The sequence below is a fragment of the Artemia franciscana genome, chromosome 10 (genome assembly GCF_032884065.1).
Source record: "Artemia franciscana chromosome 10, ASM3288406v1, whole genome shotgun sequence".
NCBI lineage: Eukaryota > Metazoa > Arthropoda > Branchiopoda > Anostraca > Artemiidae > Artemia > Artemia franciscana.
The window spans coordinates 29,115,694-29,139,569 of NC_088872.1; the positions used below are offsets into that span (position 1 = coordinate 29,115,694).

General features: G+C 36.2%; 2 protein-coding genes across 3 annotated transcripts in view; both read left to right on the forward strand.

Moving 5' to 3' along the window:
* The window catches only part of LOC136032033 (phosphatidate cytidylyltransferase, photoreceptor-specific-like), a 239,841-nt gene that overhangs the window by 57,859 nt on the left and 158,106 nt on the right, over positions 1 to 23,876 (forward strand). The window contains exon 11 of one of the 2 annotated variants that reach the window (XM_065712122.1): positions 13,021 to 16,737. The exons of the other annotated variant lie outside the window; for it this stretch is intronic. Within the exon in view, the coding sequence (XP_065568194.1) occupies positions 13,021 to 13,110 (90 nt within the window). The 3' untranslated portion in view covers positions 13,111 to 16,737. Of the gene's footprint in view, positions 1 to 13,020; positions 16,738 to 23,876 lie in introns of those variants that run through there. 2 annotated transcript variants of the gene reach the window in all.
* The window catches only part of LOC136032035 (uncharacterized), a 33,583-nt gene continuing 26,503 nt past the window's right edge, over positions 16,797 to 23,876 (forward strand). Inside the window, exon 1 of the mRNA XM_065712124.1 lies at positions 16,797 to 16,931. Within this exon, the coding sequence (XP_065568196.1) occupies positions 16,874 to 16,931 (58 nt within the window). The 5' untranslated portion in view covers positions 16,797 to 16,873. The remainder of the gene's footprint in view (positions 16,932 to 23,876) is intronic.

Below are 23,876 nucleotides of genomic sequence, written 5' to 3' on the forward strand. Positions count from 1 at the left end.
CGCTCAGGAATTGCCAGGTAGTCGTAGAGCTAAAGGGAATCAAGAAATTAAAGACAAATTAAAGAAATTTGATGTTCGGAGGGGGAGCGGGGAGTAAGTTCACCATATATTTGGATCTTTGTCATGAATACTTTGCTGAACTTACTAAAACATCAATACGGATGTAGTAAAATTGTTCGAATAAAATCCAAATATGGTCATAAAATCATAAACTACTTTTAGCACATGAAAAGAGTGAAGTAGTAGTATTAACAAAAAGAGGAAATTGTAAGTTTCCTTTGCTCTAAAAATATATGATCGCCCATTATCTCTGAAAACCGGTGAAATGCCTAGGGGTCATAGTCGATCACCAAATGAGCTGGAAAACCCCAGCTTCTCCAATTCGATGTCAACAGATGTTGGGAAAGAACTGGGGCTCGGCTCCTAGTAAGACTATGTATTTATATAAGATGGTAATTAAACCGATTTTGTCATATGGAATAGTACTTTTGGTCGATTCAACTCAGATTGCGAGCCACATAACCCCATTAATAAGGATACAAAAGCTAGCATGCCTAATGGTTACATGGAACCACTGCGGCATCCATGGAGCTTATCTTGTGACTTAAACTCATATACATTTTTCTAGAGGAGGAAGCAATAAAAGTCCTGTCAGACTGCAAATAAACGGTCAATGGACCCAAGAAACCAGGTACGAAATAGGAAAATTAAAGGCCATGTTGATATCTGTAGCTCATTGCTTCAGCGCAGGGAGCTGCGGATCCCAGCAGTAAAATCGGAGAAGCAGTTCCAGATTTTCATGAAAGGAGAAAGGAAGCGGAGCAGGAGACAGAGCTACTCCACCAAAGTAACGCGATAATCTTTTATACTGATGGTTTGCGGTTTGATGGAAAATCTGGGGCTGGAGTAGTAATATACAAGAATACTCCTGATGTGGAAAAGGAGGTAGTTTGTTGTTATCTGTACCCCTCCTTCAAAGGCTCTCTTCGGGACACGTGTGCTTTCCATACGTTAGGTGTGTCCTAGCCATCTAAGTTGATGCGGTTTTTTTTTAGTTGAGGATGATAAGTTTAACCTTTAGATTACAGAGAAGTTCGGTTTTGGGGATTCTATCACTATATGTAATACCAGCAATGCGTCGTAATGATTCTGTTTTAAAGGCAGCAAGACAGTACTGATCATTTTTTTTAGAGTTTTAGATTTACAGGCGTAAAGGGAGGTTGGGGTGTTAAGCGAGTTGAATAGACTCACTTTAAGCGTCTTTGATAAGGTCTTGTTGCTCAAGCTGGGCATCAGACTTTAAAGTTGGAATTTGCAAGTGCCAGGTGTCTCTTAATGTCCTTAGAATAGTTAATGTCGGAGGTGAGTAAGCTACCAAGGCTGGTATATTCTTTGAACCACTCTATATTATCACCTTTTAGCAGGAACCCGGAGGGTGCCTCGAAATCAGGTTTGCGTGAGCACCGTACGGTTTTCGTTTTGAGGTGTTGATGGTCATCTCAAAGAGGTTGTGGTTGTATGGACGATGTCGGTCTGAGATAGGAGATCACGGAGGGACTCAGCGATTAGGGCTTTATCTTAGACATAAGTAAGTTTATCTATTATTACTGCTCTTACGTGGGAACCAGACGGGCTATCCGTGGATGAAAGGACCGTAGTTAAAAAGATATTGATGAGCTTCGGTAATAGCAAGGAGTCTAGTAGAAAACAGGTCGAAGTCTCAAAGCTTTCGGTAAGGCCTTTCCTACTGATAACAGGGCTTCTGAACTTCGTGTACATGTTCCTCATGAGGGAGACCAAGTTGAGTGGAATCCCAGATTAAAGAAGAATCTGCCATAGACCTTCTCTTCAGACGAGTTCAAATGCCTGTTTAAAACCTATGAAGAGATGGTAGATAATGTGGTCTCGTTCAAGATGTCTTTCCATGATCTGACGGAGTGTTAAAATTTTATCGACCGTTGACCTATTCAGTCTAACACCAACTTGGTATCAGGGATGACTGTTGAGCATGTTGTTCGGATACATCCTAGCATGATTCTTTTTGGTATTTTTTTTTTGCATTGCCGGTCAGACTAATAGGTCAGTAGCTGTCACAATCTACTATTGAACTTTATTGTGGAGAGGGACTATCGCGGCTTCACACCATGGTGTGGGTAAGTGGCCTACTGTGGATTGTATCTGGTTGCCATTTTCGTCAGGGAGGAACCAATTCCAGATGTCCTTCTTTTTAGCAAGTTCCTTCACTGTTCTGTACAAGAAGTGTGAGTCACCTTTCTTGAACGCCGTTTTGCACTGCTCGCATTTTCCTTAACAAAGATGCAGTGAGCACGGCATATTGCTTCCTTTACAGCCCGCTCGAATTGCTGGTATCAGTCTGCTTTCTTGCTTGTTGGCAACGTCGCCCTTTTCACCACAGAGCTGAATGATTTCATCGGTGACCTAGGGCTTCTGGTCAGTTTTCTGGATAAATAGTATGGAGAGAGTGAATTCGCGGATAATTTGCCTGCTGCTAGTCACCGTGTTTTCAATTTCATTTTTATACAGAGTTGGTGGGGAGTTTGAAATGAGATACATGTTGATAACTTCGAAGACCACACTGCCTTTCCATGACGAAAGTATGACAGCTCAAAATAGGGATGAAACCTTTTAATCGACAGTGAATAGATATAAAGTTTTTTTTTAACTGGATATTTCGAACACATATACAGTGTTCATCATCAGCAGTAAAACTAAAAGACATCAATAAAAACGAACAAAATTTATACCCAATAAACTAATTACATATAGTTTACTGCTCTTATTTTTTTCAATGCAACAGCGGAAGCAAATCTCCTTGATCTTTTTGGTTCCGGTTCATTAGATTTATCCGGAAACTCCGTTCATTAGATTTATCCGGAAACCGGAACCGGAACCGAAAGGATCAAGGAGATTTGCTTCTGTTGTTGCATTGAAAAAAAAAATAAGAGCAATAAACTATATGTAATTAGTTTATTGGGTATAAATTTGCGACTGTGATTACGTCTACGTCTACTTACAACTGTAATTGCTACTACTTGTGACTACTTGCGACTCAGGCTTCTTGTGACTGCGATTATTTGTGACTCTGACTTCAAAGGGGACTACTTGAAACTGCGACCTCTTGCAACTACTACTACTCTTGATTGCAACTGTGACTCTGACTGCTGCTACTGTTTGTTCTGCTAGTACTAGAATTACTACTATTGAACTAAAACAAAAGAGTTCAAGTGCATTCAGGTTGTCAAAAGGGCTTATTTGCAGTATCTCAGAAACGGCTAAAGTACCTAATGATTTTAGGAAAACCTTAATTGAACCACTGTATAAGAAAGGTGACAAGAGTGAGTGTCGTAATTATCGAGGCGTTAGTCTTGTCTCTGCAGGTAGCAAATTACTTAGTAGTATCATACTTTTCAGACTGAGAGATGCAGTAGACAAAGTTTTAAGGGAACAACAGTGCGGTTTTAGAAAACGTGGAGGATGTGTCGACCAAGTTTCCACTTTTGGTTAATAATTGAGAAGTCCCTTCGTTGTCAAACACTTTCGGTTCTCAGTTTTATCGATTATGAGCAAGCTTTCGATTCTGTTGATAAAAGAACGCTAGCAAAGGTCTTATCCTTATATGGTATACCAGAAAAATACATTAAAGTGATTTGTCCTATGTACGAGAATAATACTGCTGCGGTTAAGGTAGGAAATGAAGTTAGCAACTGGTTTTGTATTAAATCAGTAGTTAAGCAGGGTTGTGTTCTATTCCTCTTTATATGGATCATTTTGATGGACTTCGTCTTAAGGAGCACAAGAGAGGTAATTGGAGACCACGGAATCAAATGGGAAGGAAAAACGCTCCTGGACTTAGATGAAAGTGTGAGTAAAATGAATGAATTTTAGAGGTTTTCCGAGTTCAGGGTGCTAGAATAGGCTTGAAAATTACTGTTAAGAAGACTAAGTCGCTAAGGCTAGGAATAAGTGAAGATGAAAAGGTGACGTTGGGAAACGAAAAGATTGATCAGGTTGGCAGCTTCACTTACCTTTGTAGTGCTATTAGTAAGAATGGTGGGAGCAGTGAAGATGTTAAAAGTAGAATAGCTCATGTTCAGGGTGTTTTTTTCACAGTTAAAAATAGTTTGGAAGAATAGGAAGATAAGTCTGCAAACCAAGATTAGAATATTTGAAGCTACAGTGATGACAGTGGTCAAATATGGCTCTGAAGCATGAGCGCTCCGAAAAGCAGACGAAAATTTACTAGATTTTTTCCAGAGAAATTGCCTACGGATTGTTCTGGGTGCCCAGCTGACTGACCATATTTAAAACAGTTGGTTGTACGAAAAATGTGGTTCAATCCGGCTTTCTAGGGCTATAATGAAAGAAAGGGTGAGATGGCTAGGCCACGTTCAGCGAATGAAGGATGACAGATTGCCGAAGATTGTCCTTTTTGGCCAACCGTCTGGGGCTACACGGTAAGTAGGTCGTCCTCGTCTGAGTTGGGAGGTTGTCATAAATAAAGATTTAAAGGAAATGGGTAATTCCTGGAGGGTATAAAGAGGGATGCCTTGAATTGATTAGGTTGGAGGAGGAGCGTGTGTAGCTGTGTTGGCCTCAGGCGGCTTGGTGATGCAGTGAGTTATTAATATTAGTAGTAGTAGTAGTAGCAGTAGTAGTAGTAATAGTAGTAGCTAAGGTTAATTAATGAAAGTATCAGGAAATACTGAGGAGGACGATGAACTATATCAAAAGATTCTATGTGCATCCAGGTCCTCAAAAGGGTGTTTCTACAATATATTAGGAACCGCTAAGGATATTAAGTTGAAACTTTCAGAGAATGATGAGGGGGATGGTGCACTAAATCAAAAGACATTAGTTGCATCCAAGTTTTCAAAAGGGTGTATCTGGGCATATATATTTTTGTTTCAGGGAATGCTAAAGGGAATATTCAAGTAAATCAGGAGTCACAATATTCATCTAGGCTGTCAAAACGACATGTCTGTAGTATCTCAAGAACAGTTTAGATTATTAGGTTGAAAATTTCAGGGAATGTTAAACTTAAAGACATTGTGCATCCCAGTTGTCAAAAGGGTGTGTTTGCAATGACTCAGGAAAGGCCAAGATTATAAAGTCGGGACTTTCAGGAAATGTCGATTGGGATGTTTAACTAAACCAAAAAGACACCTTGTGCGTCCTGGTTGTCAATATGGCATGGCATATTTGTGGTATCTGAGGAACACTTAAGTTGAAACTTGTAAAGAATGTTGAGAGGGATGTTGAACTCAATCAAAAGACATTACGTGGATCCATGCATTCAGAATTACATATTTTCTACGCCACCCCGAGTAAACGCTTGTGCTGAACTCACAAAAACATTGAACTAAATCAAGAGATATTGTGGGTACCCAGGCTGTCAAAAGGGCGTAACTAGAAAATCTCAGGAACGGCTAGGATATAAAGTTCGAACTTTCGGGACACGTTGAGAGAAATGTTGACCTTAACCAAAAAACCTTAAATGCATCCATGTGTTCAGGATAACACTTTTCCAAGCCACACTAATCAAACACTCCCGTCTAAGTCACATATAAAAAAAGTTCAAAAAGTCAGGATTAAAGAGAGTTCGGTGATGTTTCTTATAATATATTTATATTCTTATTACTTTGTCATTCGTATGTAATGTTTTGAACATTCCCCCAAGAGCATTCTTCCTAGTATATTATTTAGAAATTGCTGTTGAATCAAAATCTTATTTGAGGAACAGTTCCAAACCTTGATTTCAAATTAAACGAAATATATGGCAAAATTATTAAATACAATCTAAGACAATGCTGATCACCTTATGCAACTTAAGAATTCACATGAGAATCCAATATATTAGTTCTTAACCGAAAACCTGAAAAACTAATAAAACTTTTGCAACCAAAATTAAACAAAGATTAATGTTAAAAAATTTCCTGAAAAAGACGTTTTTCAAAGAAAAGTAAAGAGCCACATTAAAACTTAAGACAAGCAAAAATAAAGTTCTATAATAGTTCGAACTTAAAACGACCAGAAATCACTGTCAACGAATAATTGAAACCCAAAACGATGAAAAATTGAAATAAATAATCACATTAACCACAAAGATTACATGATACTGGTATAAATGAATACCTAAATTTCATAGATTTCATTCGAACCTTCTAAAGTCTCTTGCGTCATCTCCGTTTCTGGTGAAAACTAGATGTATTTTGATCAGCGTACATTAATTATTGAAAAAGTCGACGGAAAAGAAAAGTCACCATAATAATCAAGATGATTGGAAAGAACCAATGAAAATAAAATAGATGTTTAACATTTAAGATAAGATTTATTCATCACGAAACACACATACAATATTACATTTTACTTTTTCCCCAAAGGCTCTTTGTAAAAAAGGGGAAAATGAACGAGCCACTTACTCAGAAAAAAAAAATCACTTACTCACAGAGAGAAGAGCAAAAAGGAGAAGAAAGGAAAATATAAATAAAATAAAAAACTATAGAAAACAAAACTAAATAGACTAATAGATTGAATAGACTAAATTAATTATGTAGATCTGTAGATAAAATAGACTCCAATGAAATAATAAGGAAATATATATGCATACATACACGCATATACACATACAAAAATAGATAAAATAATTTCTAAGAAGCCAATGAATTTTTAATAATTTTTTAATATAATAAATTATAACTAATAATTTAGTTATAATAATTCCTAGAAATCTCATTACTAGGCACTTCCCCCTTTTCCAAAATCATATTCATAATTTTCAGTAATTTATCTCCAATTTTGCAACCACCACAATTTAGAAACTCATGTACCACGCTATTACCGCCAAAGATCTAACAATTTGTTACTCTTTCTAGTATTGTCTATAACTCTATATCGCAAAATAGATCGTCCTTCACTTCCAAATTGTCAGAAAAGAAAATGTTTATTTTTTGTATCACTGCACAGCTCTATTGCGGTCCCACTCTCCAAGTGTTCTACCAATGTCTTTTACACTTTCTTCATCAGGAATAGAAGATTCGTTCCTATCTTTAACTGAGACACGTTCTGACTGACTACTTCCTTTCAATTTCTCAACATGCCAATGCAATATTTTACTGTTATATCGTCTGACTGTGTGTTCCTGGTCCTCGGCAATTGTGTCCGTAGCCTCCATTTAACACGGCCTTAGCTCATACTTTAATGATCTCTCAGCTTCCCATACTTTCTCATATTGTCATAAGATATATCACGCAAGACTTTCTGTATAAACTCCTCCTCTTTTCTACCTCTTCTTCTCCTGAAGTCTACAACGTCATACCTTCCTGGAAGATAGTTATCCCTCCTAGATTTCAGTTTTGGATTGACTTGACATACTACTAGGAGATGATCTTTACTTTTAGCATCAATGACAGCACTCTTATGTCTTGTATTGATTCCGCCAGTCTTTGGTTTATAATAACATGGCCGTCTTACCATCATGTGTATACTATGCTAGCTTATGGGTTATTTTATGAACAAACGCCGCAGCTAGATTGTTACACCTACAAAGCTGAAGTAGTCTATAATCGTCTCTATTTTCTTTTCTAAATTTACCTAGGCGTGGATATATCCCTATTTCTACTGATCTAGGCATCAAAGCTCCTAATGAAAATACTTGTATCTGGTATCTTGTAACTGCGTAAAATTGGTCAGATTCACTACTATCTCCGTCTGTCGGTTCTACATAGGCATATAATACTATGACTGATACCTTGCACCTTTTGGTCATAAAATGAGCAATTAAACTTCCATTAATAGCTCCAATCTTTAAAAGCTTTCTAATTCATCATGAGCCAAATTCCCTGTCTATATACCCCATCCTTCCTATCCAAATAAATGAATTTTATATCACCTCTTTTCATTTTTTTTCTAGCCCTGCGAGATAAGTTTCTGAAACTCCTAACAAGTTAAATTCAGAACGTCTGGATTCGTCAGTTAAAATGTCAAAACGATATTTGTTTTATAATGTTGTAACGTTCTAAGTCTCTATTTCCGGATTATATACCATGACCTCATTAATAGCAATGTGTAACAATAGCAACCAATAGCAACCCGACGAAGACAGACAAGGGACTAATATTTTTTCTGCACAAATCACGTAATTTTGCTGAGAACCGAACTGGGAAAAGTCCTTGGTACCTCTATTTAAGAGAAGATTACATAAAAAAAAAACTAGTTTTTTTAACTGAAAGTAAGGAGCGACATTAAAACTTAAAACGAACAGAAATTACTCCGTATATGAAATGGGTTGTCCCCTCCGCAATCCCTCGCTCCTTACGCTAAAGCTTTTATTTGTATTAAAAAGCAGAATTGTGGCAAAGAGTCAAACTTTAGCGTAAAGAGCGAGGGATTGCGGAGGGGAAAACCCATTTCATATACGGAGTAATTTCTGTTCGTTTTAAGTTTTAATGTCGCTCCTTACTTTCAGTTAAAAAAACTAGTTTTTTTTTATGTAATTTCTGAACGTTTTTGAATTAATGCATGTTTGATTTTGGCTCTCCACACATAAATTATTAAAATGAAATTTGCATATTAATTCCTTTTTTGGCTAAATGGCTATCTCTTAGTTTTGATCAGACGATTTTGAGAAATAAGGGATGGGAAAGGAGGCCTAGTTGCCATGCAATTTTTCGGTTACATAAAAAGGCAACTATAAATTTTTATTTTTAACGAATTTTTCTATTAGTAAAAAATATACGTAACTTAAGAATTATCTTACGTAACAAACTTTTATATTCTTTAATTTTTATTATGTATATGAGAGGGTTTGTACCCTCGTTAATACCTCGTTCTTTACACTAAATCGCAAGTTTTGTCCCAATTCTTTAAGAATGACCCCTGAATCAGAAAGGCCGTAGAATGAATAGTTGAAATTACTAAAAATACTATAGCATAAAGAGCGAGGTATTTATCTCCTCCTAAATACCTCGCTCTTTATGCTAAAGTATTTTTAGAACCCCTCACATGCGTAATAATCTCTGTTCGTTTTAAGTTTCAATGCTACTCTTTACTTTCAATTGAAAAAAAAAATTTCCATGTTTATTTTTTTATTGTTTTTTTATAGTAATTTTAGAAAATTCTGCGCCCTTTTCATTGAATTTCTGTTCCCCCATGACACATTTCTCCATGGAAAGATCCTCCCACATAGCCCCCTCCCCTCAACCCCAACCCCAAAACCAAAAAAAAATCCCCTGAAACCGACTGTACACTTCCCAATAACCATTATTATATGTAAACACTGGTCGAAGTTTGTAAGTTGCAGCCCCACCCCCAGGGACTTTGGGGGAGTAAGTCATTCCCAAAGACATAGTTATTATGGTTTTTGACTATGCGGAACAAAATGGCTATCTCAAAATTTTGATCTGTTGACTTTGGAGAAAAAATGAGCGTGGGAGGGGGCCTAGGTGCCCTCCAATTTTTTTGGTCACTTAAAAAGGGCACTAGAACTTTTCATTTCCGTTAGAATGAGCCCTCTTGCGACATTCTAGGACCACTTGGTCGATACGATGACCCCTGGAAAAAAAAAAAAAAAAAAAAAAAAAAAAAAAACAAACAAATAAACACGCACCCGTGATTTGTTTTCTGGCAAAAAATTCAAAATTCCACATTTTTGTAGATAGGAGCTTGAAACTTCTACAGTAGGGTTCTCTGATACGCTGAATCTGATGGTGTCATTTTCGTTAAGATCCTACGACTTTTAGGGGGCGTTTCCCCCTATTTTCCTAAATAAGGCAAATTTTCTCAGGCTCGTAACTTTTGATGGGTAAGACTAAACTTGATGAAACTTATATATTTAAAATCAGCATTAAAATGCGATTCTTTTGATGTAGCTATTGATATCAAAATTCAATTTTTTTTAGTTTTGGTTACTATTGAGCCGGATCGCTCCTTACTACAGTTCGTTACCACGAACTGTTTGAAAGACAAGAATCCAGGGTTTTTCAGCCAGTTGAAAAAGCACAGCGAAAAGGCCAAAACAGGAGTATCGGAAAGGACATCCGCCAGGCCCTCCTCAGAGTTATAAAAAAGGAAGAAACTATCCATTTGCAGTGAACACTAATGAAGTGGGAGAAAAACCGAAACAACGGACAAAAAAAAATCCAAAACCAATAAAATAATATCCAAAAATTAAAGTGGGTACTGATAAATAAAGATACTGGAAGTATCTCTTAAATATAGATGCTGGGGACATTCCTATAAACCTTATTTATAATAACTTGATACAAAGATAATCAAGTAATATTCTTTCTCATTTTAAACCAAGATCCTTAATCTCTTTAAGATCCTTATACTATATTATTAAAAATGAGGTCAGTATACAAGCTGCGTTAATCGGAGGGACATAATTTTTGCCCAGTTTAATTTTTCTGGATTATTTTTCATTTGTTCTGGATTAGTTTTTTGTTTGTTATTCTGGCGTTTCTTCTGCTTTGTTAGCGTTCACTTCAAAAAGTTTGTATTTTTGTCGCTGTTGTTGTTCTTTTTGTTGTTTGTTTTTAGCAAAGAGGAAGGCTTGGAGGAGCTCCATGGCGAAATATCCGTTCTGTCTTTTCGCTTTTCTTTCAACTAGCTGAAAATTGTCCCCTGTTTTCTTTGTTTCATATTTTTATAATTCATCTTTTTTTTTTCAAACTACACTAGGCTACAGGGTTTTCCGCACAGGCGATCCTCTTCTATTAACAATAGTTGAGGTCTTGCAAAAGCAGGTTCAAGACCATAATCGTATTGGTCTCAATTTTAATCGTAGTAAAAGGGATATTCTAGTTTTTAATCGCCGTTGCCAAGATCCTGTTGCTGTAACTCTTGGTGTGCACGTCATACAAGACCAGGAACGTCTTACGTACCTTGGAATCCCAATTGAAAATAATCTCCGATCGACATGGGTCTTGCTTAAAGTTTTTTTTTGCGAATAAAACTAGGAAGGCATATGGCCTGTTGGTAGCGCTGAAGTTTAAGTTTAACCGTCGCATCCTTGCTACTTTATATAATGCTTTTGTAGTTCCCTATTTGCTTGCGCTTGCCCCATTTTGATACCTTTTCTCGCGTACAGATGTCAGCGACATAAAGAAGTGTTTTTACAAATATGCAAAATGTCTGCTTAGATTGCCTCTATGGATCAGTAATGCAACTCTGACAACACGTTACGGAGTTGCTAGTCCAGAGCGTACAGTAGAAAAGCGAAATGAGTGTTATATAACACGCCTGGGCAGTAATAGCACTTTGCTAAGTGTTTTCCGATAGTTTTTTCATGGTATAAATGCCGAGTTTCATTTCGTTTTTAGAATTGTGTTTTTTTTTTGTTTTTTTTTTCATATTACGTAGTCAGTTTTGTATTTTTTGCAATATGATGAGAAATAAACATATACATACATACATTACCTCTGATTCATTTTATATTCATGCCTACAAATATTATACTACAATGGGGAGATGGCCCATAATAGATTACATAGCTAAGAAGAGGCTGTTCAGCCCGAAGAAGCTTACCAAAAGAAAACTAAAGAAGAATGATCTATTAATAAAAATCCAGTGCAATGGTGTCTCGTTTACTAGGCTGTTCTTTGCTCTAAGGTTGCCACTCCTTAAGGTCACCGTGGCTCTGGTTAGGCAACTCGTGAAAGGTCCTGACACCACTATGAGGCCGCGGAAGCACGGTTTTTCTTCCGGAGATGGGGACTTAGGAAAGAATTTAGGACAGAGCGGAGATTCCAAGCCATCTAAAAGCACCATAACAGGTTCAACCTTTTATACCCACCCTATCCTCGTCAGGGTATTTGTCAAGGTTGTCTTTTATCTCAAGTTGAATTGTATCTTTATTCCACTTTTTTGTTTTCCTGAAGACGGCAATTAGTTATTCAGTAAAAATACTCAATTATTTTTCTTCAATTCTCTGGCTTCAATCGCGTGCTTTGCAAATGGCTTAAGGTTAAAAGTATTTGGCTAGTAAATAAACATATACATACATCCATTACCTCTGATTCATTATATATTCATGCCTACAAATATTATACTACAATGGGGAGATAGCCTTGTTAGCTTTTCTTCTGTACTTAAAATAGATGATGCAGCTTTAGTGACAAAATATGGTAGATGACATGGCATGTTCATAACGAACATAGCTAGAAATAAGTGCTTGGCACTGTCTCTGTTTTTTTCTTTTTTTGGGGGGGGGGGACAAATAGCCGTTTTCTCTACAGTATACTTACAAAGAGAATTTATAGACAAATTAGTTGAAAAAATAATGTTTTATGTCTTTGTTGGTCTAAATCCTTTTAGATCGCCTTCGTATCTTATTCATGCATGCACATATATATGAATGGCTCAGTTTTCCTTTTTATTTTGTGTATGATAGCATTTGAGAAGAACAGGAGTACAAAAGAATAATAAATAAAGTAGTAACTCTATAACTCCGCAAGACACTGTTGTGTCGGCTAATTGCAAATTCGCAACTGCTTGGCACGGATTGCCTATCTTTGGCTGTTGGAACGTATACCCTGTCCCTCATCGCACCATGCAGAAAAAATCTTGTTTACGGGTATTTCAAAGACAGAAAATGCACAATCTTTAAAAAGGAAAATCATGAAAAGAACAGCATCTTTCGAAAAGAAAGATTGCAGGTGAGGCACTATAAAAGACCAAATTTTCAAAGCAGTGTGCAATTTTAGAGGGACATTCAATACGTATTTTTTCTAAAAACGTGACTGATGATGCTTAGAATTTGTAATTTGGCTCGTATGGTTTTTTCGACCAATCTGGTGCTCTAGTGCCCTTCTCAAGAAGTAAAAATGGTCACGCCACAACATACTGCTCTTTCTGTACCGAAAGGACATCCTACAAAAACTACGAGATTTTTAGTGGTTTATTTTTATTCAATGGTTTTCATAGACGGTAATAGAAAATTGGTGTCTATATTCAGATACTTTAAACCATTTTACATATACTATACATTATTCTTCTTTCTAGCTTCTGAAATTACCTACTGAACATCAGTTAGTGATCTACAAAGCTTTACAGGAATCACTAGAGAGAGGAGGTTATGGAGAGTATTTATGAAGTTGTATTGGATCTGAAGAAATATTTGGTTTATTTTTTGTTGTTTTTTTAATGTACGATCAGTTGACCATCAACTACATTTCGTAATTTTTAATGCCAAAGACAAATGATCACTTTTTTTTGTTTTTTTTCCTGGAAGTCTTCTAACCAAAAACTGGATTAAAATGATTTTACCATCTTTCTGGTCTTCGGTCAAAGTATTCCTTTCACTAATAGTTTAAGTTTGCTTAGATTTACTATGAAAGCTTCAGCTGTCAGGTCATTTACTACAAGGGCCAAGATGAACTTTGTTTCCTCGATAAGAAAGAGAAAGTCTTAATATTGGTTATTCATGCATTTTAAGTTAAACATTTGGCCTGTTCCTGCCTCGATTTCTTGTTAAAAAACGAAGAATCTTTTTCGGCATATTTCCTCGACGACAAGCAAACACAATTTTTTTTATAGATATTCATAAAGTGTTTCGCAAAAGTTTTATTTTGGATGTTACATTTTAGGAATTAATTTAGCCGTTCAGGCAGTTTTACTTAGTTCCCTTTCTGCTCCAATTACATGTATTGCTAAATATAGTCCCCGAGAAAACCATTTTCTCTGAAATTCCTAAGAAACGTGTGAAGACAAACTGTTTCCACGGCTCTTTTAATATATACACCTTTCGGTTCGAACTGTTCAAACAGAATTTTTGAATGTCGTTCTTATGTTGTTGAAGCTTTATCAAGCTTCCTATTTTTTTTTTTTTTTTTCATTTCCTTGTTTCCGGTCGTTTTATGACTGCTACAGTGAGTTTTCAATTATGTCAATTATCTAGTATCCTTAGAGAAAAAGAAAGATTAATTCTATCCTCCCTTGATTACCTTCCGAAGAAAAGACTGATGGCCCCCCATCTTTTTTCTTTTTTCTTTGCGGACAACAGAAGTTTTAGAGGGAGAAATGAGTTTTTACACGAGTAGTTGAAGGAACAATTGCAAAAATTGTAGAATTGTAGGGTCACAAGAAATTTGGCACAATAGTGGATACTTACTAAAATAAAGAAAATCTGAAGAGAAGGCTGATGGAACAGCGAAAATCTCGTGTGTTGTACCCAACGGCTACTTCTTTAAGAGACCACTAATGTTAGATGATCCTCTAGTCCATCTTGAGATCTAACCTTTCGTCCATTAAATAAACAGGAAATAAAGTTGAGAAAAAAGAAAGATGAGAGGCTTGAGAGTAGACACTAGTAACAAAAGGAGAAATAATTTTCTTACATAATTACAGAACCTACTGATTGCGATAAAAATACAAATTCTGTTGCCATATCCGACGAAGGGGAAGTATTGTGACTTGGTGCTAGGAATTGGCAGCTGAAAAAGTCCCCATTTCAAATAGAAACTTTACTTTTCTGATGCAATGTGTCTTTCATTTACTCTTTCGAAATTTGTATACCCTCCTCTTCTCTGGAACCAAGCTCGAAGTCATTTCAGTATGTGATGTGTGCAATCACGCATGTCCTCGAAATAACTTCTGAGATAAATGCCAAAAATCGTTTGCTAAGCTATTCTCAAAAGGATGATCAGCAGGACAGTGTAGAGCAGTAGGATCAGATTATTATTGAACAAGCATTACCATGATTATCTTTTCTGTCAGAATTGCTTAGCAAATGGTTTTTGGCTTCTATCTCAGAAGTACGAAAATGTAATACAGGATTTATAGGGGTGTTCACGTGCCTACAAAACTACTTGAAGGTGTTCTGAAAGAAAATTATTAGTTTTTACTAATGGATTACTAGTAGGATTGCTAGAGTTAACATTAGTAAAAAAGGGGGGGGGGGGGTAGGATGTTCGAAATTAGATACGCAGGTTTTTTCTGATAAAGGAAAGGTATTTTTATTTTGTGTGTGGAAAGAAGAAGAAAAGGATAATAAATCCAACGAAAAAGTGGTAAAAAGAAATCATAAATAAAACATACGACAGTAAAAATATTACCTTTGACTTGAGAATGGCTGCCGAAGTCCTGCGGCCGTCGTCAAACGTCTTCAATGCCCTTACCTGGCACTGGGATGGAATCAGAAAAATCAGATAATTTTTCCTGGGGGGGGGGGGGTCAAGACATGCAAAGACTGATTTTTTAGTAAGCGACTTTCAACTGTTCTGCACATATCTTGATGGACTGTCAGCTCTTTGAATTAGCTGCCTATAAGTAGAAAATTCAGCTTGAAAGGAAATCGTTCGCATCTACCACAAAGCCGAAAAATTCGTGTAAGTAATGACATATGGCTAGTTATTTTCCACTTTCTTCAGAAGAAAAGTTAAACTTTTGTTAAAGAAGGAAATAAATTATTAACTGCAAGTTTGATTTCAAAGACGCTAAGATACTTTAGTGGAAATACACATTGTGGGACTATAGTATTGGCAGGAAGGAGTTTATAATTGAAAAGTTGTTGGAGTTCATTTAAAATAGAGGGCTTTATGAACTCAGATGTATGAGTGGGGGAAAGGTGAAGACCTGGCGGAGTTAAGAAGAATTCTAAGATCTGGTACTATTCAGACAATCTAATCGTTGGAAGAATAAAATCAATGGATAGCTATTGTTTGTCACTTTAATCGATAGGGAACTATACAAGCTGTACTGGGAAATTTAAAATGCAGTCAGTACAGTAGTCAGTGCAGTCAGTAGTTTTTTAGCTTGGCTACAATTAATTTGTATTGCAGTTTTCATTCAAATATGAAATCGAGATTTTCCTAGAAGAAAAAACAAATTCAAAAATCTACCTAAAAGTCCCTTTTGGGGAATAACAGAAATGAAAAATGTCTCAAAATTCTCTTACCCCCCCCCCCATGCATCCCAACATTCTGAATCTGCCTCTGTCTAGGATTTTTTCAATCGTAAATTTTAGGAACTGTTTGTAAATACCTCTTTTAAAATGGACAATCATTTTTAACCAAGAATAGGCTAGGAATTAACCCCTCAAAACGCCAACACAGTCAACAGCCCTGTCACTTAACTGACTTCCCTTTCAAGATTAATAAAGCTCAGCCTGGGGTCGCTAGTACGTTCACAGATTCCTTTCTAGTAACTCTCAAGCCTGTTAAAAAACTGCTTTCGTCCTTTAGGATTAAAGGGTACTAAATTGGAGTACTAGAATATGAGGCTTTCGCTCGCTATTATGTTTCAAGAAGAAAATAGCAACTGATATAAAATTTTGAAACGTCAAAAATTGAAATATGTTATTGCTTGTTTTAATTGTTTGTGTGTAATTTTATATGCTTTGGATGTAGTGATTGGTTTTGGTATTACTTCTAATGTCCAGTAATTATAAGATATTGTTTCTAAGACCTTATTTAAAACTCAATCATTGCTTGAGATTTTTTCATATTGCCTGGGCATTATAAATGGTGTCAATTTGATCAACTGGTCCATAGTTAGTACTTATATAGCTGTTTAATAACACTTCCGTTGATTTTTGTGCCGTATTCACCATTGATAAAATTGAATTTGTGTATTCGCATAATAGGTGTGTTAATGTGACTGTTGTAAATGAGAGCATTTTAATTATATCATTTAATTCTAGTCCTTAGTGTGTGGCGTTGCTTTTTGAAAATTTTGTGTAGACAATCTGTTAGTTGGAAAAATAAACATTCCAGCAATAAAGGTCTCTTAATCTCTCATGTTAGATTGCGATAGGCTCCTGACATAAAATTTCAAAGTTTTCGTTATCTTATCTGTTTGTTCAGTTCAACATATTTCCAATACTCTGTTTGATCATTTAGAAGACTAAGTGGCCGATATGAAAGGTGTTGCAGTTTTGACTTTTCTCGTTGGAATTTTGGCCTTGTCAACTTATGGTAAGTTTTTTTTTAAGTAAGCTACGATATTAATCGAGGTTAATTAGATTGTTTTATTTAATGAATACTACAATAGAATTTGGACAGCAATGTTTATTTCGTTCTGTTTTTTTTTTTTTTTTTTTTTTTTTTTCAAACATCAGAATAAAAGATATATATTCTTAATAGTCGACCTTGTGTCTCCGGCTTGACCCTTTTTTTATATTGTGTTTGTTGTACAGAAGTTTAAATTGAAATCTTGAATCTTAATTAGCTTGAAGCTTATTAAGGCCTCTATACCTAGCAAATCTGAAAAGAAAATATTGATCCATCTAGCGAAGTAACGAAGAACAAACCTTTCTATATAAACCTTATATGTCCCCAGGGCATAACTTGCGACCCTTGCCATGAGGGCTGGGGGGGGGGGTTGTCATCCTCAAAGACACAAATTCTAGACCTTTAAACTACATTGAACAAAATTACTATCTCAAAACTTTGATTGGATGTGTTTGGGGAAATTGTGCGCGTGGGAGGAGTGTTAGTTGCCCTCCAATCAATTTCGACTATTAAAAAAAGGGCACTAGCACTTTCAATTTCCAATCAAATGAGACCTTTTCGAAGTTTCTATGACAACAAATGCCCATCCCAAAATTTCTATCATATGGATTTCGAGAAAATACGAGGGGGGGGGGAGATATCCACCTTCCCATCACTTAGAAAAGCCACTAAAACTTCTGATTAGCAATCCGATGAGCACGTTCCGAAGTTTATACAATCACCCTTCCTATATGAACGTTATATGCCCCCAAGGTATAAATTACAACCCTTGCCCTGAAAAAGTAGGGGATTGCCATCCTCAAATATATAATTTCTGGATCTTTCAACTACGTTGAACAAAATGCCTATCTCAAAATTTTTAGTGGATGTGTTTTGGGAAATGGTGGGCGTGGAGCCCCTTCATAAGTTCATACGATCACTCTTTCTATATAAACTTTATATGCCTTCGGGTTATAACTTACAACCCTTGCCGTGAGGGCTCTATCGGGGCTGTCATCCTCAAAGACATAAATTCCGGATCTTTCAACTACGTTTAACACAATTGTTATCTACAGATTTTCAAAAGGGCGTAATTCATGAATCACTGAGCATATTAATTTGGAACTTTCAGGAAATGAAAAGAGATATGATCAAAAAGGCAATATTTGCGTGTTACCACTACTACTACAACTGCCACCACTACTACTTGTACTACAACTACCGCTACTATTACAACTTACTCCATTACTCCATTTACTCATATTACTCCGTTCAAAATATTAAAATGAAATTTGCACTAAATCAAAAGACCCTATGTGCATATACATCATCAAAAGAGTGTATCTCCTGAATTGATTTCAAATTATAAAACAGTTGAGTGCAAATTATGTTCTGGTCTAGAAAGGCATGGAGTTTGTCAGCCCTACTCATGTTAATTTTTGCTTATTTTTGAGTTTGACTCAGTTATTTACTGTATTTTTAGTTCGTTTTGGGTTTCATTTATTTATTGATGGTGATTTGTAGTAGTTTTACGTTTGGAAGATTTTTTTAATTTGTTTTTGCTCATTTTTGGCTTAATAGAGCGGTGGGTGTAGTGAAGATATTAAAAGTAAAATAGTCAAAGATTAGAATATTGGAAGTTATAGTGGTGACAGAGGTCAAATTTGGTTCTAGTTCCGAAGCACGGGTGCTCCGAAAAAACGGAGGATTATTTGCTAAAGGTTTTTCAGAAACATTGTCTATGGACTATTTTGGTTACCCGACTGACTGACTGTATCTCAAAGAGTAAGCTGCACGAAAAATGCAGGTCTACTCCACCTTCTAGGGCTACTACGAGAGTAAGTTTGAAATGGTTTGGACATGTTCTGCGGTTGATAGATTGCCCGAGATCGTCCTTGTTGGGCAACCGTCTAGGACCAAAAAAAGTAGGTCACCCTCGAATGGGGTGGGAGGATGTCGTTAGGAAAAAACATAAAGGAAATGGGAAATTCTTGGGAGGGTGTAAAGAGGGAGGCTTTAGAAAGTGATTTAGGAGGAGCGTGCGCAGCTGCGATGGTCTCAGTTGGTTCGGTGCTACAGTAAGCTGGTAGTGGTTGTAGCAGTAGACCTATTTTCAATTCATCCCTTGTATCTGTAGTTTTTGTCACTTTAAAAAAAATTATAATAATAATAATAGTTTTATATTTCATTTGGAAATTTGTTCTATTTAATAATATCATTTGTCTCCATTGTCTTAATTTAAAAAATGTCTTTTTAATTACAGAGCTTTCGGATAAGAGGGAAGTTCGGTTAACACTCTCTGTAGGAGGTTTTTTTTTAGTAATCTAATATTTGGGGTGTAATATTATCATTGTAGCAGATAATGTATCAGCGATTTTCGTTTTAAATGGAAAAATAACTTAATTGGGTGTGTTTTTTTCACGGGGGTGTGGGGGTGATCGTATCGACCTAATGGTCAAAGAAGTATTAGGTGGGTCTCGTTCGGGCGGAAATCGTAAGCTCTTTAGAGCCCCTTTCAAGAAGAGAAATCTATCAAAGAGTAAATAGGCATCTGTTCACGATCTTTTAATCCCTCCCCTTTCCCAAGGTTTATTGCTGCGAAGCAAGGAATCTTTTCAAATTTCCAAGTTAGCCACTCTAATTTGCCATATTCAGGGCCTAAGATTGAATTGATAGACATTTAAGAAGCACGACGATATTATACAATTTTTGAATTGAATCATGAGAGGAAATGTAGTTCCAGAGAGTTGACGAGCTCTAGCCTCCTCTTCACGATATCACTCTAAAACGAAAATCACAAGGGCTGCTCAAATTGCATCAATGGTCGCATAACTGATTTTCCGTTTGTGGCTTCTATAAACCAAAAATTGCGAGTTAAAGCACCCTTTTCATTATTTAGCAGTGATTACAGAGTAAAAATGTTCCTTCCTTGCCTTTGTAGCCTGGGTCCCATTCTGGCAGAAGATGGTGACATTGGCAGTCAAATTATCTCTTCCAGTGAGAAAGAATGAAACACACAAAAAATAAGATTACGGAGGCCGACTCCCTGAATTACCTTCAATATAATATTAATAACGAACACAAATTAAATGCAAAAACAGCGACCAACAATCTGTGGAAAGAAAACTCAAACGAACAGAAGTTTTCCAGTATATGAGATGGCTATCCCCCCTCTAACCAGTCTTTACGTCAAGTTTTTAAAAAAAATTTTAACAGTAAAAGAATATGTAATTCAGCGCTTGTAATTACCAGCTTGCTAAAAAAAAATCGCAGTCTGAAATGCGGTAAGTTAATTATCCCCTACCCCCTAGCTAGTCCTTAAACTAAGTTTCGAAGTTTTCCATCAATGAATGGACATCTAATACAAGAGCTATTTGATAAAAACTTGACTCATTTGTTTTCACAATGCCTCGAGAACGGTACGGTTTGTTAATTAGCATTTACTTCAACAACAAAGTTTTTGGGTTAACCTTTTTGAAAGATGATCGGTAAATTAGCGCTTGTAATTACCAGCTTGCTCATTTTCTTGCGGTCTAAAATGCAGTCAGTTAATTATTGGTTAAACTGTAGTGTCCAGAATATATGGTTAAGGGGGTGCCAGCTCTTACGTGTAGGACAATTTCTGTTCCCTTCGAGTTTTAATGTTGTCGTTTAATTCTATTTGAAAAAAATAGTTGTTTACTACTTCATTACTATACAAATCTAATCATAATTAGTGGTAACGAACGCTTCTGTTTCTCAACCAGGATTATTTCACTTTGCACTTAATCGCAAATCTCAGTATGTAAGCTATACCGGCAACGGACCGATTTTTATTCTTTGCTAAACATTTAGTGATAAGATAACCAGGATGCTATCATATTTTGAACGAATTGTCCAAAATTCCTAAAAAGTGTATAGAGCTTCTGAAGGGATTAATTAGAAAAAAACTTCCCGAAAAAGAATTTTTTTAAAGAAAAGTAAAGGCAAAAAAGCAAAAGTAAACAATCACATCAAACAAACACACAATAGGTACTAATATAAATGAATAAATAAATCTTAAAACGAATAAAACTTAAATTGAATATGCAAATCATGCTTTAAACGGACAAAACTCTCTTTAAACAAGAGTTTGGGTTTTGCCTCCTTCTCCCACTGTAAGTCTAAAACCTGCTGAGCCATTGGCGCTTTACTGAAAATATATATGTCTTGAATAGTCTTGGAAACTACAAATAAAATCGAACAGAATGTTTGATATAATGCTATTAATTGTCGATAGATCATCAGTTCAAGATTTTATTTCACTGTATTTTTATTTTCATTTTCAATGCGTAATAACTGGAAAAGAAAATGTTTGTAATATTATTCGTTTTCAGTGAAGAACCTATGACGCAGTAGGCTTTAGACTTTTACAGTCGGGGAAGGGGGCAGTATCCAACTCTTGTTTGTAGTGAAGCTGTATTTGTCTTGAACAGTCTCGGAAAGAACTAATAAAATTAAACTGAATATTTAATATATAATTATATTAATTGCTGAAACTATTTTTTTTAATTTTATCGAATGCATTTGGGGGAAATGGTGGGGGGGCTATTTACCCTCGGTACACTTTTGACTCCTAAAAAGGGCACTCCCTGATGCACTTAAAAGGTCAAAAGTAATCCCCCTTCACAAAGGTGGTTCTAAGCTAAAATGGAAGGACTTGAGAAACAAAAAATCATGCAGAAGCTTGTGATTTTACAAATGTTTCATTCTAGATCATGATTTTATAGAGTTATCTATTCAAAGGAAAATATTTCTCGGAGAATGCTGATCGATATAATGAAAAAATAATTCGCCATCTTTAGACTATTGTATGAAACTTTTACGTCGTGGCTCGAATGCATTTACTTAATTTATTAATCTAGGACTGCTGGTTCTATACAATCATCCCTGGGGAAAAATGAAACGCATCCGTGATTTTTCTTCTGGCAAAAAAATACAAACATAAAAAAAAAATTCAGACAGAAGCTTGAAACCTGCACAGTAGGGTTTTCTGAGGCGCTGAATCTCATGTTGTCTGTACTAAAAAGGTATAGTTTTGGAACCTTTCAATTATTTTAAGCGAAATGGTTATCTTAAATTTTTGATCGTACCATTTTAGGGAAAAATGGACCTGAGCTAGTAGCCAGGGCTAGTAGCCCTGTTACAATATATAATAGTAGGCCTTCTTAAGCTAACCCCTTCTATACAATCATCCCTGGGGGAAAATGACACTCATCCTTGATTTTTCTTCTGGTAAAAAAAAATACAAAATTAAAAAAATTTCAGACAGAAGCTTAAAACCTGTACAGTAGGGTTTTCTGATGCACTGAATCTCATGTTGTGATTTTAGTTAAAATTATTTTACTTTCAGGGGGTGTTTCCTCCCTCTTAAGAATGTCAGGCAAATGTTCGTAGGTTCTTAGCCTTTTATCGGTAGCACTAAGCTTAGTGAATCTTATATATTTGGAATCAACATAATAATCCGATGATATATGAATTGATATCAAACTTCCGTCTTTTAGAGTTTCGGTAGATATTAAGCCGTATCCCTCCATTCCTATAGTTCGTCGTCACGTTTCAATCAGATACTATTGGTGAAAAGAGGGGTAGTTGTGGGGTGGGGGAGGCTAGTATGCCTCCATCACTTTTGGGTATTAAAAGAAAACTAGAAATTCTAATTTCAACCAAATGAGCCACCACCAAAGCTTATACAACCATCCCTTCCAGAAAAACCTTAAATACCCCTGGGGTATAACTTACAACTCTCGCCCTTAGGCTTTATTGGTTTGTATCATATCCAAAAAGATTTTATAAATGATCTTTGGACTATTTTGAATAAAAGGACTGTCTCAAAATTTCTATTGGATGCATCACATGAAAAACGACGTGTGTGTGTGGGGGGGGGGGGGGGTTCTGATCACTTTTTACACTATTGAGTTCATCTTAAAAAGGGAACTAGAACCTCTGACTACCCATCCCATAAGTCCCTTCCAAAGCATATACGACCGCAATTTTTATAAGAACCTTATAAGCCCCCGGGTCATAATTTACAAGCCTTGCATCGAGAGCTGTAGGGGGGCGAGGGATCTTCCTCATGACATAATTTCTGGACCCTTCAACTACGAAGAACAAAATTGCTATGTCCAAATTTTGACTGTAGATGTTAAGGCAAATGATGAGCGTGGAGGGCGGGGGGAATGGCTAATCTCAATTCACTTTAACACTCAAAAAGAGCTCAATAACTTCCAATTCTAAATCAAAGGAGCCTCATCAGAAGTTTATACAACCGCCCATTCCATAAAAACCTTATATGCCCTGCCCTCATGGTATAACTTACAACCATATCCTCAGGGCTTTGGGGAGTTGCGTCAACTCTAGAGGCATTATTATATGTTCTTTGGACTACTTTGAAAACTATCGATATCTCATAATTTCAGTCAGATGTGTTTGGTGAAAACAGGGGTTGTCGGAGAGATGGGGGGCTAAATATATTCCATAAATTTTGACTCTTACAATGGAATTAGAACTTCCAATTTTCAACCAAATGTGCCTCTTCTAAAGTTAAACAACCATTCTTTCCATAAAAACCTTAAATACCCCCGCGGCTCAACTTAAAACCCTCGCCCCGAAACTATGTTGGTCTGTACCAATTCTACACGCCTTTTTGTATGATCTTTGGACTATTTTGAATAAAAAGACTATCTCAAAATTTCTATTGGATTTATTTCAGAAAAACACTACGTGTGTGAGGTGGAAGGCCCTCTGATCACTTTGACTCTGAATGCCCTCTGATCACTTTGACTCTCATAGAAATTCTGATTACCAATACAATGAGTCCCTTCCAAAGTATATACAACCACCCTTTCTATAAAAAATGTATATACCCCAAGGGTATACAACTTACAACCCTTTTTCTGAGAGCTGTCTGGG